Source organism: Aethalodelphis obliquidens, unplaced genomic scaffold (assembly GCF_003676395.1).
Source record: "Aethalodelphis obliquidens isolate GAN/ISIS:26980383/991018 unplaced genomic scaffold, ASM367639v1 scaffold9, whole genome shotgun sequence".
Classification (NCBI taxonomy): Eukaryota; Metazoa; Chordata; class Mammalia; order Artiodactyla; family Delphinidae; genus Aethalodelphis; species Aethalodelphis obliquidens.
The window spans coordinates 24,436,438-24,455,675 of NW_020837953.1; the positions used below are offsets into that span (position 1 = coordinate 24,436,438).

General features: G+C 38.8%; 1 protein-coding gene across 1 annotated transcript in view; it reads left to right on the forward strand.

Moving 5' to 3' along the window:
- Positions 1–442: 442 nt before the first annotated feature.
- The window catches only part of PSMB2 (proteasome 20S subunit beta 2), a 36,702-nt gene continuing 17,906 nt past the window's right edge, over positions 443–19,238 (forward strand). Inside the window, exons 1-3 of the mRNA XM_027109130.1 lie at positions 443–668; positions 5,048–5,170; positions 8,086–8,156. Coding sequence (XP_026964931.1) covers positions 578–668; positions 5,048–5,170; positions 8,086–8,156 — 285 coding nt within the window. The 5' untranslated portion in view covers positions 443–577. The remainder of the gene's footprint in view (positions 669–5,047; positions 5,171–8,085; positions 8,157–19,238) is intronic.

A 19,238-nucleotide genomic window follows, 5' to 3' on the forward strand; every position in this document is an offset into this window, starting at 1 on the left:
TAGCAACTACATACAATTTGAGGTTGGAACATCATAAAAAGATCTTTTACGATTTTAGTCTTCATGCTTAGATCTTTAACGCATTCATATTTTACTTTTATGAAACATGTAAAAAGGGGTCCTTTCACGTTTTTATTTTTCCTACTAGCTTGCAGGTAAGGGGTTTCTGGCGATATTCTACCGAGCACCGACGGGAAACGGCCATCCAGAGACGCATGCCTTTTGGCACACACGTGTGTTCGGCACTTTATATATAGTGCATGATTCCCTCCTCAAGCGAGTTTTAAACTCTCAGTTATAAATAAAGAAACTAGGCATTACATAAGTGAAGTGGTCTGTACTGCCGGGATTGCAAGAGACCTGGACATGGCCAAGAGGCGAGGAAAGATTTTTCACACACGCCCACTTTCCAAACTCTCGCGACAGTTGTACGTCATCCAAGAGCGCCGTTGGCCGGGACGCTAGCGAGGTCTGCGTCGCGCGGATCTTTGCTCGGTTGTGCTGTCTCACCGGTGAGGCCGAGAAGTCCGCCAGTCCCGGGCTCCATCGAACCTGCAGTCCCCGGCCTCCTGCCACCATGGAGTACCTCATCGGCATCCAGGGCCCTGACTATGTCCTTGTCGCCTCCGACCGGGTGGCCGCTAGCAATATTGTCCAGATGAAGGACGGTGAGAGGAAACAGGGGAGGCCCGGGCCTGGGTATAGGGGCAGCCGGGAGGAGTTCGTGGGGCGGGGGGGCGGTTGGGTGAGTACCAGGGAGGTCTGGGAGGTGGAACCCCGACTGCCCTGGTCTGCACTTGCTTAGTTTTAGAATTAGGAAACAGGAAGACAAATTTAGGGCCTTGACTTTCGCTCCTCCCAGGGCTCCTGGGTCACTACTCTTCTCTGGCTTTTGCTGAATGCTTGCTGGGCGAGAATTGCTTAAGGGAATTAAGTTTTTAAGTGTCTAAGCGCCAGCCTGGCTCCAGGATTCCTAGATCCCCTAATCTCTGATAAATTACCTGTTGTCGGGCTGATGACGTTAGTTTGCTGGCAGCATAAGGTGGGATCTTGGGGAGAGTGAGAGACTGTGGGGCTAGAAACCTGGCATTTGCCTTCCGCGGCCTGTATCTTCCCGAGTCTTAGCTCTGATCCTTCTTTTCCAGGGCACTGGCTGCCTAGTTTTCCTTACATTTATGTAGCTAGGGGAGTTAGGAAACGAGCCCTGTCACTTACTTGCTTTATGACTTTGTACAAGTTTTTTCTCAGTGCCCAGATTTCCTCATCTGCTAAATCGGGTTAGTAATACCAACCTCAAAAGCTTGTTGGGAGGATTGAGTGAAAGAGTTTTGTGCAAATGTTTAACACCATGACAAATACTTAGTAGTAAACATACTAAGCACTTAAGTATGTATTATTTTAAGCAATTTACATTAATTAATTTACCCTTTTGAAATGGGTGCTATTGCATTGCCACTTTACAGATGACAGTTCTGAGGCATAGAGGTTAAGAAACTTGCCTAAGGCCACAAGTGGCAGAACCCAGGTTCAAACCTATGCAGTTTGACTCCATATCTTTTGCCATAACTGCTATACTATACTGTCTCCCTACAGTCAGTACTCAATAAATAATTTTAAAAAGATTTTGGTTGCTGATCTGTGGAATTGAAGAGTGGGTTTTCGTGACTGATCATAGGCATACTGCTGTTAAAAGAGTATTATACTTTGGCTCAGATGATTTAATGTTCATTTGATAAATAGGTTTTGGGCACCTATGTGTCCATTACAGTGCTAGGTGCTAAAGGGATGCAAAGAAGAATAAGATGTGGTCCTTATCTTAGAAGTTACAGTTTAATAAGGGATTCAGATATTAGTACAGATAATTATGACACAAGCTAGAAAATGATGCTGCATATGAAAAGTACAATCAAGCTTCTCAGGTAGTGCAGAGGAAGCAGAGTTGTTTTTAGGTACTCCAGAGGAAGAAGAGATTCTAGTTGTAGAGACTAGGGAAAGCTTTGAGAGCAGATAACAGTTCATTTTGGGCTTAAAGAAAGAAAAATTATTAAATTTTAAAACATTTATGGTATGGATTGTTCCTCAAGTCAAATTATGAAATTCCATGATTAGTTTGTAGAAGTTTTATTTGTAAACCATGTTTTCCAAAAGAGTCAATTTGTTTTTTTGAGGGTAAATCTGTCCATTATTTTGAATATTAAGACCTTTGACATGCAAGTGAGTTTAGCGTGAAGTAGTGTCTAGATAGAGCGATAACAAAGTCATTACGTTTATAGGTGTTCTGTTTCATCACATTAATGAATATGAAATCATTTTGAAAAATAAAATGTGTTTTAAGCCTACCTACATACACAGTACTTCTAGGTGTTATAGGGTATGCAGTGTATTGGGTATAATCCATAAAGGTATCTAAGACATTAAAAAAACAGGAAATAAATACTACAAGATGATTTTATATGATGAAAGAAGTATCACTAGTAAGTATTAGGTTAATTTTTAAATCAGTGGTTTCAAAAGTAAATCCTTATGGTATTCAGAGAAAAGAAATCACTGTGGTCTATAGAAGAAAGATGAATTTGAGCTAGTTCTTGAAAATGGTTGGAAATAACTGTACTCAGCTCTGATTTTCCCTATAGTGTTTTACGATATAAAAATGTTTATGGGGCTTCCCTGATGGCGCAGTGGTAGAGAGTCCGCCTGCCGATTCAGGGGACACGGGTTCGTGCCCCGGTCCGGGAAGATCCCACATGCCGCGGAGTGGCTAGGCCCGTGAGCCATGGCCGCTGAGCCTGCGTGTCCGGAGCCTGTGCTCCGCAACGGGAGAGGCCACAGCAGTGAGAGGCCCGGTTACCGGGGGGGGGAAAAAAAAAATATTTACGGTAGAAGCTTTGGAGTAGCATGAGGACTTTTTCCTACCTTTCTTTTCATGAAGGAACTGTGTAGAGTAGGCAAGAATGCTGAAAATGAATAACCTTTTGAGATTCATTTTTCTCCAGGTATGAAATGAGAGTGATACTTCCAATCAGTTTTTTGGTTTGTCACTTTGTAAGATATTTTGATACTATAGAGGAGCTATTTCCCAGAGGTTGCTTGCTTATTAAAATGGCACAATTCTTCAGTTTGGTTATATGCCACATTTCATTTCTCTTATGGCCTGTATAGAATTGCTTTTAAATTACAGTACCTCAGCCCACACAGATTGCTCTTTTTTCTGAATTCCTGTAACATGTATAATCTGAACTACATTGTCTCACACTGAGTATGATAATATTGTACATGTACAGTTTTCCCCACCTATGAGTTAGGCAAGTGTAAGTGATAGTATTACCATGTTACACACTTGGAAACTGGCTTAGAAAGGGCAAATAATTTGCCCGAGTTCAGAGTGCTGAACCCAGATTATAACCAAGGTCTGTTGGGTTCCAGTCTAGAGTATTGTACACTCATGTTGCTTATTTTGTTGTCCGTTTGTATCATGTATGTGGATCTTTTAAGTTCTTTGTCAAGGATCAGAAATTTCCTAGAGCTACATAGGCTATTTCCTGCATAACTCAAGGAGTAATTAGCATCTATCACTTTTTTTTTTTTATATCCCCCTTCACCAATCACTGGCCACACAATAGATGTTTAAAAAACACTTTTGGCCTTGAATTAAGTTCATTTCAAAATTGAACAGTTTACTGTCTCAAAATTTAGCATTTCTTCTAATTGTAACATAAATTCTTTGTAAACAAGCTCCCCCCGCCCCCCTGAAATAAGAACAGCTTTTTTTCTCATTATGATAATAAACTTATTAAGTAATATTTTCTTACAAAGATGATGCATATTAAGTATAGACATTTTAGGAAATACTCATAAGCATAATGAAGGAAATAAAAATTGCCTGTACTTTTGCCACTGGCAAGAACTCAGATGCCAGTGGCATCTAATTCTCTTTTGGTTCTTTTTCTTTGCATAAATAATATATTTATAAGTGAATTTTTTTCTTTCATAAACAGTTTTGCAAATTAATAGTCTTTAAGTCTCCTGTAGCCTATAACAAATAAAAGTGTGTTTATTTAGGAGTTTCAAGGCAATTTGATACTATCTACAGGCACATTTTATGTGGGTCCCCCCCCACCCCGCAAAGTCTAGGAAACCAAATTACTGGTATCTACAACTCTCAAACACTTGTAAAGTACTTAACTGTAGCATTCTGTTTTTAAAATCCTATTAAGAGATTTTGACATTTCAGAAGCTTTCAAACAGGAAGCATGTCTCCCAGGGAAGATTATTCAGCACTATTTGAAAAATGAAAAGTGAAAGTGAGAGTAAGATAGGGAGATTTAGCCTTTTTCTGAAGCTACAGACTGAATATGGAGTTTTCTTCCTTGGGCATTAATTGCTATCTGAATATTTATTTATCTGTTTAATCTGAATGAGTCTGGTTCAGTTAGATAAGATTAGAGCATTGGGATTTTTGAGGTATTTTTAAATAGCTTAGTATTACAATATTTGTTAGAATTTTTGCTTTGGTATTCATTTTAACTTTCTCTTTGCTTTGGAAATGGAGTTGGTTTACTTTCTATGGTGATTTATATTCTCAGTTGATTTTTTGTTCTTTCTTGACATGGTTCCTTAATTGTAGCACCGGTAGTTTTCATATATGTTTTTGTATGTGTATATGTAATAATTAACGTTTGTATTTGTGGAGACATTTCAGGGCTTTGTAATCATGAGCCTAAAGATAATGGCCATTGGCTTGATTCCTTCAGTTTCTTTAATTGTTGTTCATTGTATTTCAAGTGCCTTGATGTTTTTATGTATATTTTCAGTTATCAGCTTTTACATATATTCTCCAGCTGAAATTGATATTAATAAAATATGCAGATGAATTTAACATGCAGAGTGAGAGTAATTGATACAGTTGCCCATTAAAGTCTTCTAAAGACAGTGATTCATAAAATTATTCAGTATAGTAATTGTTAAACCTGTTTATGGTTGCCTATGTAATAAGAATAAATTTCTGATCAGGCAGTTTCTAACAGTGTGTGTTTTTTTCTTTGAGCAGATCATGACAAGATGTTTAAGATGAGTGAAAAAATCTTACTCCTATGTGTTGGAGAGGCTGGAGACACTGTACAGTTTGCAGAATATATTCAGAAAAATGTGCAGCTCTATAAGATGCGAAATGGTGGGTAATACTTAGAAAATGGCTTTGGTGGGTTTGTCTTTAAATTTGTATTGAAAGAGAATATTCTCTACTGGCAGTTCTATACATGAGCAAACCAATGTGGTCTTATTTTTATTTGAGTCTTCTTATTTTTGAAGCCTTAGCTAGATCCTCCTTCTGATCCTAAAGATTTTCTACAAAAATTCCAGAGCAGAAAAGAGAACCATTACAACACTAATACTTGGGGGATAAAACTAATACCATCTTGAAAAATGAGCATGTTAATATCAGACTTTTTAAGTGTTACAGAATGTGATTTGAGCTAAAGTATATCTGAAATCTCAGAGCTAAAAGACCTAAGTTAAACTTGGTTTTACTATTTTTTTTAATGTGACAAATCACTTATCCTCTCTGAACCTTTATTTTCCTTATCTCTAAAATGGTATTAGTGGGAATTCCCTGACGGTCCAGTGGTTAGGGCTCCATGCTTCCATTGCAGGGGGCACGGGTTCAGTCCCTGGTCGAGGAATTAAGATCCTGCAAGCCGTGTGGTATGGCCAAAAACCAAACAAACAAACAAATAAAATGGTATTATAATAATATTAATGAATAATATGTATGCAAATGCATATTTGTTTTTAAACAAAATTTAAACTCTGTGTAATTGTAGGAGATTTACTGTGTCATAAAAGGGTTCTGCCTTGCCTCTCTGGTAGGTTCTTGTCTAGGGAGATAATTAGGGTTTTTGTGAGATATTTTGTGAGCTCTCTCTGCGGCTAATGAACTCTTATCCACTGGGAAAGCCTCCCTGTGAAATAATACTAGCCACTAGCCCTCTGATCCAGGGAAGTGTATAGTGATGCTCCAGCAGAAAGAACCTTCCTTCCAGTTACTTACTTCACAGTGCAATAATACTGTTATACACAGCACTGCTATAATGTGGCACTGTGAAGGAGCTTAATTTGAATATAATTGTATGTGTAAAATGACTAGATATGATCTATTTGTATAGTTTTTTAGGCAGCAGACTTAGCATCATGCATTAAATTCTGTAAATATTTTTGAGGGCCTCATCTATGTTAAGCACTCTGCCTAGTACCACAGAGAATCCAAAGATGAATATGGTTCAGTTCCTGCCATTCAGGAACCTAAAGTACATGGTGTTTAGGTTTAAGCAAGTTTAGAATAGTTTAATAATTATTTTTTAACGACTCTACTTATTGCCTGCATGGCCTGCAAAGGATGCCAGTGTTTCTGAACTACAGTCAGTAGAGCAATACTTCACTGTCCTGTCCCAGGAGAGGGAGGAGGAATAAACAAGAGAGGTTCTGTTACGTAGCTGTCAGGGTCTAAAGTCAGTGCATAAAACAAAAATTGTATGTGACTAAAATTAAGGTAAGTCATATACTAAAAATTGTATATGACTAAACCCCTTAAGCAGGGGACTTCCCTGGTGGTCCAGTGGTTAAGACTCCACGCTTCCAATGCAGGGAGCGTGGGTTCGATCCCTCGTCGGGGAACTAAGATCCCATATGCTGTGTGGTGCAGCCAAAAAAAAAAAAACCCTTAAGTTACCTGTCAAGTATAGTTTTGTGCATGTATCCTTACACAGTAACTCTTATGCATATTAAAATTTAAGAACTAAGCCAAAATAAGGGAAAGAAAGAAAAATCTATATGCAGATGATCAGGCATCAGACTTTTCTGCCTTTAAGATAATTGTCAAATCCTTAGTACTGTTTGTAGAGGGTTAGGTAGAGAATTGAAAAGCATTCCTGCTTATTCAGAATTGCTTCCATCATAGTTTAACATGTACTAGTAGACTTTTTATAAGGATGAAATTCAGTAATGTATGTGAAAGCACCTAGCATAGACCCTGAAACATAGTAGCTGTTGTATAAATATTTGTTAGAATTTTAATCTACATCTTACCTGCTGTGACACTGGTGTTTGGAATGTTGTAGGAAATAACCACATGCTCTCTTTCCAAACTGGCATATTCTGTGTGGGTCTACTGAATTGTGGGTCATTCTTGTGTCTTTTGGCACTAGCCCCATTTTACTGGGGAATTAATTCCCAAAGTGAGTGCATTGTTAATGCACACCTGACGCCATTCCTCTGGGCTGTACTTTTGCTGGCATTACAACTTTATTTAGAGGTTTTATGCTGGAGATCCTCTATTTTTTTTTTTTTTTTGCGGTACGCGGGCCTCTCTCTGTTGTGGCCTCTCCCATGGCGGAGCACAGGCTCCGGACGCGCAGGCTCAGTGGCCATGGCTCATGGACCTAGCCGCTCCGCGGCATGTGGGATCTTCCCGGACCGGGGCATGAACCCGTGTCCCCTGCATCGGCAGGCGGACCCTCAACCACTGCGCCACCAGGGAAGCCCGAGATCCTCTATTTTTAAAATATTGTAGATAGTGATAGAAACATTTTTTCCCTGTGGCTTGTACTTTCGAAAATATTACACTTCTTAATAAAATGTCTTTTTTTTTAAAGAAAAGAAAACCTTATAAAGTATGTCTCTGAGGCTATCCTAATTTCCAGCCTCTCTTTTCCCGATATCCCTTTTTATATAAATTTTAAAAATTGTCATCTCAAGACCTCTTTCTTTTTTTCCAACACCTGTGTATTTGTACCTCTTTCCTTCTACAGAGGAAACCACAGTCTGTTGATGAAGGAATAGCTTGAGCAAGGCTATGAATTTGATCTCACTGTAGAATAATTACCTTGGTTCTGTTTTATGAACAGTAATTACTGCCAGTACTAACTAGCTATTTCACAGCCGTTGACAAGAAGTATGATTGTACTCTTTATTCGGTGTATACTCTGAATGTCCAGAGGGTGGTAGGCTGTAAGAACAGGAGTAGTGGAAGGATTTGGGTACTGATATTCCTTCTGCTTCACTTTAAATATGATTATTTATCTTTCATACCAGGTTATGAATTGTCTCCCACAGCAGCAGCTAATTTCACTCGCCGAAACCTGGCTGACTATCTTCGGAGTCGGGTAAGCAATATAGCAAGCAGCCTTAGGAGCAGAGAAATCTGTGCTTCTTTTCTGTTCCTGTTACACACGAGTAGTATTTTTGCCCTATTTGGCCTTCGTGAGCCCTTACCATTGCTACTTGTTATTTTTCAGTCTTGTTGGATTTGTTTTTTCTTTCTGCATAGTTGCTAATTAAAGCCCAGAGGGTGAATATACATTGCAGAGTATTTGGATGGGGTACACCAACAGGAAGGCCCTGTGATGACCTTTTAATTTTTTTTCAGTGTTTTCATAGCAAACCATGTTTCTTATTTCCATGGTTGAATTACTCGGTAGTAGAGATAAAACCTTAAAAATAATAATGCAAATTTCATTTTGAGATTAACTGTGTCTTTCAATGACTCTTCTTGCCTATGCACACAGAATTATTCTTTCTCACTTATTCTGGCCTTGTTGTTACCTTAGAGCTGTCACTGTTCCATTGACAGCATGTTAAAAGATGCAACATTAAGTTAAGGATTGAATGAAAAAAGAAAGAAAGGGGAAAAAAAGGCTTGACTGTATTAAAGATTGTATAGGATGTGCTAAGAATGTTCCTATGATTGCTAAAGGTGTGTATTCCCTTCCCACAGGGACTTTGTAAAGGGAGCTTTACCATGTGACCTTACCCCCTGTGCCTGTTTACTCATCTATGAAATCGAGATAACTTCCTAACCCCGCAGGAGTGCTAGGAAAATGAATGCTTGTAAATCATAATATTTAACATTCATGTGACTTTTGCCCAAAGCATTTTGCTTAATAATTTAATCTACTCACTAGTCCGCTGAGATATATAGCAGTTAATTCTCTATCAGTGATAGGGAATGAAAAGCATAAAGTGGCAAAGGGATTAGCTGCAGGTCACACAGCAGGTCAGGCAAAAGCTACACTAATGGTGCCATAATTACTTGCCTGCTCTGCCTTGACAGCTCCTTGGTTTTTCAGTAATGTTTATAGAACATAGTTTGTTGTTTTTTTTTTCCATCTGGACTTGATTAAGCTGAGTTATGACAGAAATCAAAACAAGTACAGGCTTTTGGTTTATTTTAGTTATTTTTTACAGATCTTTAAAGCAGTTTATTTTCTAGTGCCTAATAATGCTGAACTGAGAACTCAATAAATAGAATCTCTTTTTTTAATTAATTAATTTTTATTGGAGTATAGTTGCTTTACAATGTTGTTGCAGTTTCTACTGTACAGCAAAGTGAATCAGCTATACATATACATATATCCTCTCTTTTTTGGATTTCCTTCCCATTTAGGTCACCACAGAGCATTGAGTCAAGTTCCCTGAACTATACAATAGGTTCTCATTAGTTATCTTCAATAAATAGGATCTCTTTTTCTGTCTTTGACCAAGGGGTTTGTGCAATATGAAGGATTATGAAGTTTGAAGAGAAGCTAGAAACATGATGGGTAGGGGAGAGGAGACAAATTTACATGCATTGTTTTGATCTGGGTGAAAGGTCAGTGGCCTTTTTTGTTCATTTCTCCACCAGAGAGGAAAATGAATCACATATGACCTTTACTGCCACTTAGAATTTCCTGTGGTATTCAGTAAAAAGTGTGCTGTGGCTTGTTGTGTAGAATATTCCTCTGACTTCTCAGGCAGAATTGGAATAAGAATTCCAGCTTTGGGCACAATAAACACTTGTCTTAAATGCTACAGACATAAGTGAGTTAAGCTTCTTTTAGAATTGAGGTAAGAGTGGCAATGTGCTTCATGCAACTGTAGTGAATCCGGGTAATCTCCTAGCAGAAATGTTTGATGTCTTAACAAATAAATATCCCTTGTAGACAGTGACATGGGGCTCTTGTAAATATTGATTACCTCTGCCTTGTGCTTCTAGGTCCAATCCCTGCTCCCCCACCCTCCAGTCAAAATAGATTGTTAGTTCTAAAATACTAATTCATATTTCAGTCATTTTATCATGGGGAGAGAGGTGATGGTAGTTTTTCAGTCTTCCTAATAACTAAAAAGTCACTAGATTTGGTACATTAGTATAGTCACACCAGTTGGCACATGAGACTTACTTTAAGTCAGCCAGTTAGCATGTGTAACTTTGTGTCTGTAGCTCAAATTGTTTGATTTCCGGTTTGCTGTGTACTGTGCTGTTTGCCAATTGTTTGTAAATTGGTTCTTTAAGATGTAGGTGGTTTAGCTTGTTGGTTAAACACAGTGTCTGGAATTACATTGCCTGGGTTTAAATCTGCCCACTGACTTGCTAGCTACGTGTCTTTGGACAAATTCTAAGCTTAATTTCCCTACTTATAAGATAATGGCACCTACTTCATAGAGTTTATAAAGATTAAATGAGGTAATCATGCGAAGTTGTTAGCACAGTGTATGGCACATAGACCTAATTAATAAATTCACTTTTGTTTTTATGCTGCTCTTACTGTTTGGTCAAAGAAGCAATTTAATAGCTATAAGTTATTTTCCTATCGGAGATTGTTGTGCTATTTTAGTTGAACTGCTTTGCTGGTAAAGAGTGGGATACTGATATTGATAAGGAAAATAGAAATAAACCAACATTGACCATCTATTATGTGCTAGGCTTTTTTCTAGATTGACGCAGTCCAGTATGGTAGCCACTAGTCATATGTGGCTAATTAAATTTAAAATAATTAAAATTATCAATAGATGAATGGATAAAAAAGATATGGCATATGTGTGTGTGTGTGTGTGTGTGTGTGTGTATATATATATATATATATATATATATATATATAAAATGGAATATTACTCAGCCATAAAAAAGAATGAAATTCTGCCATTTGCAACAATGTGGATGGACCCAGAGGGTACTAAGCTTAGTGAAATAAGTCAGAGAAAGACAAGTACTCTTATCATTTATATGTGGAATCTAAAAAATAAAACAAATGTATATAACAAAACAGAAACAGATTCACAGATACAGAGAACAAACTAGTGCTTACCAGTGGGGAGAGGGAAGAGAGGAGAGGCAAGATAGAAGTATGGGATTAAGAGACAGACTACTATGTATAAAATAAATGAGCGACAAGGATATATTGTACAGCACAGGGAAGTATAGCCATTATTTTGTAATAACTTTAAATGGAGTATAATATATAAAAATATTGAATCCCTGTGTTAGATACTTGAAACTAATATAATATTGTAAATCAACTATGTTTCAATAAAAAATTTTATTTCAATTTAATTTAAAATTCAGTTCCTAGGTGAGAGTCTCCTGGACTTTGAAAGAGAAATAAATTTTTGTTTCTTTAAAAAGCTTTGGTTCCTCAGTCACATTAGCCACATTTCAAGTGCTCAATAGCCACATGTGGCTAATGGCTACCATAATGGACATTACAGGTATAGAGCATTTTCATCATCATAGAAAGTTTTCTTGGACAGTGCTATCCTAGATAACCATATATGGGACCTTATTTAATGCTTCTTATGATACCATAAGATGAGTTAGTCCCATTTTGCTTACAGAGATGCTAAGACTGGTTAATAGAAGGGTTAAATATTTCTCTTATGTGTCCAAGTATACCAGAGGCACATATATCATCTATAAAAGGCTGAAGTAAGACTCTTAACTTCAAATACCATACTCTTTCATACTGTCTCCTTTATTAGTTACTGGACTAACGTACAAGTGTGCTTGTTCATTTGGGGAGGCATGAAATGTTCAGTTCTACTAAAAAGTCAAGATTTCCACATAGGATTATACAGTTAAGGTATAAATATGTGCCCATGGTAGGTGTTCAGTAAATGTTTGCTGAATAAATGTCATCCAGTTAGGTCCACATATACCATTGAAAATGTTATTGTGCATTTATACACTGGAAGGGAATTTTATTAAAGTATTCTTAATGAATAGGTGTTACTTCTTCATGTAAGAATTAAAGATATGAAATCAGCAGGAGAAGATGAAAAAGACACACAGATTGGAGGAAAAAATCAAGAGCCTTCGTTTTAGTTTTTATTTAGACCCATGTGTACAATTAAGTTGGTCTGCTCCTGGTTAGACCCCAACGAACGAGAAAGGGCTTATTAGGATTTTGCTATAGGTTTGACTCCCCAATCTCAAATATTTTTTTCCCCCCAATCTTTTTTTTTTTTTTTTGCGGTATGTGGGCCTCTCACTGTGGCGGCCTTTCCCGTTGCGGAGCACAGGCTCCGGACGCGCAGGCTCAGCGGCCATGGCTCACGGGCCTAGCTGCTCCACAGCATGTGGGATCTTCCTGGACCGGGGCACGAACCCGTGTCCCCTGCATCGGCAGGTGGACTCTCAACCACTGCGCCACCAGGGAAGCCCTTTCCCGCAATCTTAAATGCTTATGAGGCTTCTTTGAGCATGGATTTTGGAGTCAGATATACCAAAGTTCTGGTCTCTTCTCTGGTATGTACTAGCTTGTGTAATCTTGAATAAGTTACTTATGTTTCCTGAGCCTCACTTTCTTCATCTGTTAAGAAGGAAGGAGTGATCAGTTGTGGCAAATTATATATGCCATTGGTTTAATAAATTTAATAAAATATATTTTGAATGAGTGAATGGTAACTCCCTGAAAAATAATAAGTATTTAATAAATGACTCCATCATTAAGGAACTGCTAGATTTTTAACAGGATTATTTTGAAAAATTTGTAATGACTTACAGGCATAGTTTGCATGATGCTTGTTTAACTTCTTATGATTTGATTAATGGACTACAGAAGGGAGAGTGATGAATTATGGAGCTATTTCTTGCTTGAAATGAATTATGTGGCACATTTGGTGTAGTCCATATGAATGCCCTAAAATTATCTGTTATTATCCATGGAGATCTCCGTTTTACGTATGTGGGAGCTGAGAGATGAACCAGCCGGATTTGATATACTTGGGGAACGCAGAGTTTGTGACAAGACTTAGAGTAGAATCCTGGCCTCCATGGTGTGTAATCTTCGGGGCTTTACTATACTGCTATTCACTGGCCAAAGTGTTTTCAGAGAACCTTTTCTGAAGTGCTTGATGAGCCTTTGGTAATTTATCTTCTTATGGGGCTATACCTGTAAATGTTTAGCAAGCAAACAATAGAAATAATGTTGGAAAAATATCATCCAGCCTGGTATGGTGGTTTTCAAACTTTATTACATGAAGCTGCCTCAGGAAACTCACCAAGGCAGACCAGTGTAATGAAACTTTAGCTCTGTTTCATATAAATCAGCTGAATTTTTATCTATTTTAATTTTTTTGCTTTGTTTTTTTCTTGTTTGGCCATGCCGCATGACTTGTGGGATCTTAGTTCCCTGGCCATGTATTGAACCCGGGCTCTGGCAGTGAAAACACCAAGTCCTAACCACTGGACCACCAGAGCATTCCCAACTTTTATCTATTTTATATATAGGAATTCCATGTAAGATTTTATTTGAAAAAGTGACTTCTCTGTCCCTTTCCTACTGAAGTTTGAAAACTAGTATAATTGAAAGATCCCTGCTGCAGGAGGTATAGCACTAGCTCTCCCATGAGCTAGATGAAAAACCTTGGGAGAAAAAGCATATGGGTAATTTTTATGGTTTCTTCCAGCTCCCAAATAGCATGATTTAAAGATCTGATGTCAAATACTACAAAGCTACAGTAATCAAAACAACGTGGTATTGGCACAAAAACAGACATATAGATCAATGGAACAGAATAGAGAGCCAGAAATAAACCCACATACCTATGGTCAATTAATCAATGACAAAGGAGGCAAGAATATACAATGGAGAAAAGACAATCTTTAGCAAGTGGTATTGGGAAAGCTGGACAGTTACATGTACATCAGTGAAATTAGAACACTCCCTCTCACCACGTACAAAAATAAACTCAAAATGGTTTAAAGACCTAAATACAGGACATGCCACCATAAAACTCCTGTAAGAGAACATAAGCAAAACATTCTTGGACATAAATTGTGGCAATATTTTCTTAGGTCAGTCTCCCAAGGCAAAAGAAATAAAAGCAAAAATAAAGAAATGGGACCTAATCAAACTTAAAAGCTTTTGCACAGTGAAGGAAACCATTAACAAAACAAAAAGACAAAGTACGGAATGGGAGAAAATATTTACAAATGATGCTACTGACAAGGGGTTAATAGCCAAAATATACTAACAGCTCATAAAACTCAATATCACAAAAACAAACAACCCAATTAAAAAGTGGCCAGAAGGCTTAAATAGACATTTCTCCAGAGAAGACATACAGATGACCAACAGGCACATGAAAAGATGCTCAACATTGTTTTTTCGTTTGTTTGTTTGTTATAAATTTCTTTATTGTATTTATTTAATTTTGGCTGTGTTGGGTCTTTGTTGCTGCGGACGGGCTTCTCTAATTGAGGCGAGCGGGGGCTACTCTTGGTTGTGGTGCATGGGCTTCTCATTGTGGTGGCTTCTCTTGTTGTGGAGCACAGGCTCTGGGCACACGTGCTTCAGTAGTTGCAGCACACGGGCTCAGTAGTTGCGGTTCGCGGGCTCTAGAGCACGGGCTCAGTAGTTGTGGTGCATGGGCTTACTTGCTCCTCGGCATGTGGGATCTTCCCAGACCAGGGCTTGAACCTGTGTCCCCTGCATTGGCAGGCAGATTCTCAACTACTGTGCCACCAGGGCAGCCCTCAACATTGTTAATTATTAGAGAAATGCAAATCAAAACTATAATGAGGTATTACCTCACACCAGTCAGAATGGCTATCATCAAAAAGTCTACAAATAATAAAATGCTGGAGAGCGTGTGGAGAAAAGGGAACCCTTGTACACTGTTGGTGGGAATGTAAATTGGTGCAGACACTATGGAAAACACTATGGAGGTTCCTTAAAAAATTAAAAATAGAGTTGCCATATGATCCAGCAATCCCACTCCTGGGCATATTTCCAGAAAAGACAAAAGCTCTAATTCGAAAAGATACATGTACCCCGATGTTCATAGCAGCACTATTTACAACAGCCAAAACATGGAAACAGCCCAAGTGCCCATCAACAGACAACTGGTTTAAGAAGATGTGGTATATATACACAGTGGAATATTACTCAACCGTAAAAAAACAATGAAATAATGCCATTCACAGCAACAATGATGGACCTAGAGAATATCATATTAAGTGAAGTAAGTCAGGTGGAGAAAGACAAATATTTTATGATATCATTTATATGTGGAATCTAAAAAAATAATACAAATGAACCTATATACAAAATAGAAACAGACTCACAGACTTAGAAAACAAACTATGGTTACCAAAGGAGAAGGGGACGAGTGGGGGTTAAATTAGAAGTATGGGATTAACAGACATAAACTACTCTACATAGAACAGGTAAGGAACAAGGATTTACTATATAACACAGGGAACTATATTCAAGGTCTTGTAATAACCTATGATGAAAAACAATCTGAAAAAAATATATATATAGCTGAATCACTTTGCTGTATACCTGAAATGAATACAATCTTGTAAATCAGAACTATACTTCAATTTAAAAAAAAAAAAAGATCTGATGTCAGGACCATAACCTGACTTGAATTTATTTTTTTCAGTGAAAGGGAAAGAATGTGAAGGAGAGAATTTCAGGTATCAGTCATTTCCAGACGTGACTCGTCTCAGCACTCTGGCCTGAATTTGAGTGTGTTTGGTCTGGTTAATAGTAGGCAGGTATTGTGTGGTCCTGTCCTAGAAGAACCCTGTTGCTTTGAGCCTTCTATTCAAAGGACAATATTGTCCTCGTGCCTTTGGTGGCTGGCCCAAAGCTATCTGTTTATTGGTATCAGTGAGGTCATGTGCCCTTGTGAACAGATGGCCCAGGTGGAACCTTGACTTTGCAGGTCTTGTCCCCTAAAAACAACCAACCATTTGTTACATGTGATTAAAATATCACTAACAAGGGTAATTTCACAAGCTTTGGCAAACGTGGTTAGCAGGATGTGACATGACACAGCACTGCCTTCTTCCTCCATGTGCCATCTCCCTTGAGGCCTCATCTCCCCTGCTCACCCCCGTCTCACCCATGCCCAGGCTTGCCTTCCAGCTCACCTGCTCCAGATGGGTGGCACAGTGGGAGGACACTGGCAAAGGCAGATGTGTTTATTTTCCAGAGACAAAATGTTGTGCTCCTGCATATGGCAGTGCCTTGAAACAAATGGCAGCCTTTGACACTGCTGCCATGCAGCCTGGGCATCTTGACAGACAGAGCTGGCTTACTTTTGGTGATGAGGAAATCGAAAAAAAATACCAAGATGTTCATCATGAAACTCTGGGAGTTTCAACGCAAGCAGTGTTTTTTTTAGACCTGGAGAGCAGTTTTCTTCCCTGCCAGACCTCAGTTAGCTAGTCAGCTAGCTGGATTTTCACTATGGGCCAAGAGTTAAATGTCTGTTAATTACTTTTGTCTACTAACCTTAATAGAACATAGAGTAAAAACTTAAAACATATGGCTACATATAGATGGACATTCAATGGTATTGTAAGACATGTGCATCCCAGGTCACATCTCGCTGGAATCTCTTAGGATTGGGAGTGGCTCATATCTGCCCCATTGGAGATACCACTGTTCTATTTTTAGTGGTCATTTTGATTATCCAAAGGCCCAGGGACAGATGTGCCTTGAAGTTGAGATGCCTTAATTAGTATGACAACACTTTGTGCTTATAGTGTTTTTCTGCCAAGAATAAGAATTCTGACACCTGCCCTTTTAAGCAGTTTGCTTATACAGTCATTAGGGCTTGACTCAGTCCATTAAGGAGACAAAGACTTGGATGTTGAGTCATTACACTTACTAGTCTCCTAGAAAAAAATGGCTTAAGAACATCCTTCTTTAAAAGTTACTGGCTTTGGGGCTTCCCTGGTGGCACAGTGGTTGGGAGTCCGCCTGCCCATGCAGGGGACACGGGTTCGTGCCCCAGTCCGGGAGGATCCCGCATGCTGCGGAGCAGCTGGGCCCGTGAGCCAAAAAAAAAAAAAAAAGTTACTGGCTTTATCAGGAAACCTTTTTTCTTTTTTTAAAATATGTGCTGTTTTTCCCAGTCCTGGCGCTGATAGAGTTAGGAGTTTGCAGGTGTAAAGCCCTCCCCCCTCCCCTTCCCCATCTCTCTCCAGGGGGTTGTATGTGAGAAGGTGTTGCTTTCTCACTCAGAGAGCATATATGTGCTACCCTGTTGTATGCCTGCTGTGAGCATAGAGAACCCCTCTTCTGGTTGAATGGAATGAGCCTATTGGGTGGCTGGGACTGTGTGACCCCATAATGCCAACTTTTCACTTAAAGCATCTTTCCTATCCACAATGGGGATGAAGCAAATATAGGTAATTGGTCTTAAATTTGTGTTGTTTTGCAACTTGTGTCTTGAAAATTATGTGGTTTCCTGTTAAGGTTTGGTTTAAGCTGTAAGCAGCAGAGTACTGTTTTACTAAGCAGCAGAGTGTTTACCATTAGAAATATAGATTTACCCTACCTTTTAAGATTGCTTTAAACCAGTGCCTTGGCCTGTGGGGGCATGCCCTCACACATACTCACAGATAGAAATACACATGTACCCTGGCATCTTAGTGCTTCTCTTTACCTGCCGTAGCCCAGGATCATGCAGAGATATGAATTCAGGGGCTGATCCAAAAAACTGTGAGGTGTTCTTTATTCTCTCCCACAGTTATCTAAAATGAAGGGGAATGGAAAGCCTTTGGAGGGAGAAATAGTTGACTGTTCTATTTCTTGACCTTGGTTGTAGTTAAATGTATATTCACTTTATTCATTAAGCTGTACATGTATATTTTATATACTTTTATGTGAGCATGTTGTTCCACCAAAAAAGTTTAAGAGAATAAAACGGAAGAGTAAAGGGGTAGGAAAGCGTAACACATTTTTTAAGAGCTAAAAATGAAAAAGAGTTCAGATTTACCATTACTTTTGAGTGTAGACAATAGAGCAGATAGCATGAACTAGATTGGAAAGAAAAAGGGAAGGGAGAGGAAATAATCTCTGAATCCTTATAAACTGAAATGCCCTGCCAGAATTCCACATTTCCCTTTCTGATGCCTCCTAATTTGTACAGTTTTGTACAGCTGAGAAGTTCCATAGGTGCTGATAGCCATCCATTCAACAAATCTACAGCCTGCATTGTCCTTGGGGCTGAGGAAACAGAGGTGCAAAGCGCAGTGTGTGCCTTCAGATGGGGCAATAGAGAAGTAAATAGTCAACTGTACTGCAGAGTGACAAGTACTGCAGTAGCCTTACAGGTAGTTGCTCTGCGAATAGAGCCTAACTTGAGCTTTGAAGGACCAGCTGTCATTAAAGCAAAGATGAAACAGAAAGGAAAACTGGAGGCACAGACCTGAAGGAGTGTGAGAGAGCAGGTTAGGTTAGGCACAGTGATTTTTCTAATGATGTTTGGGGCAGGCACAAATAGTTCTCTGAACCTCCTATTCCTAATTTTTTATCTGTTTTAACTAGTGGAGTACATAATACAAAGTAGGGCTCTATTGATGGGAAAACAAATAGAAATAAATAGCCTTATATAGTTTTTACTATAAACACATATACAAAATCCATAATCTAAAGTAGTTTGTTAAATATGGCTCAGGGTTTTAGGGGAATGGTAAGAGATTGAAACTAGAGAGGTAGTCCATGTTACGAGGACTTTGATGAAAAAGCATTGTGCTAAAAGCAATGGGCCTCTCTGGAAGCTTGTTGGCTAAGAGGGGGTTAACATGATCAGATGAGATTTGGTTAGATCATTGGCTACTCTTTGGTAGAGCATTTAGGGAAAGTAGAAGAAAGCAGGGAGACCAATGTGGAGCTTTCATGTCCATTGAAGAGGTAGGAGTAACTTGTGTTGGACCTAGGCTGCTAACGGGGAGCACTGTGTTCTAATAGAAGGGCTTTTTTTTTTTAGGCTGCACTGTGCGGCATGCGGGATCTTAGTTCCCCGACCAGGGATTGAACCTGTGCCCCCTGCATTGGGAGCACAGAGTCCTAACCACTGGACCGCCAGGGAAGTCCCTAGAAGGGCTTCTAAATAGTCTTTTCCCCAGGATTTCCTAGTTGCTATGGACATCTGAAAACATATACAATTATATATAGTCCTAAATAGTC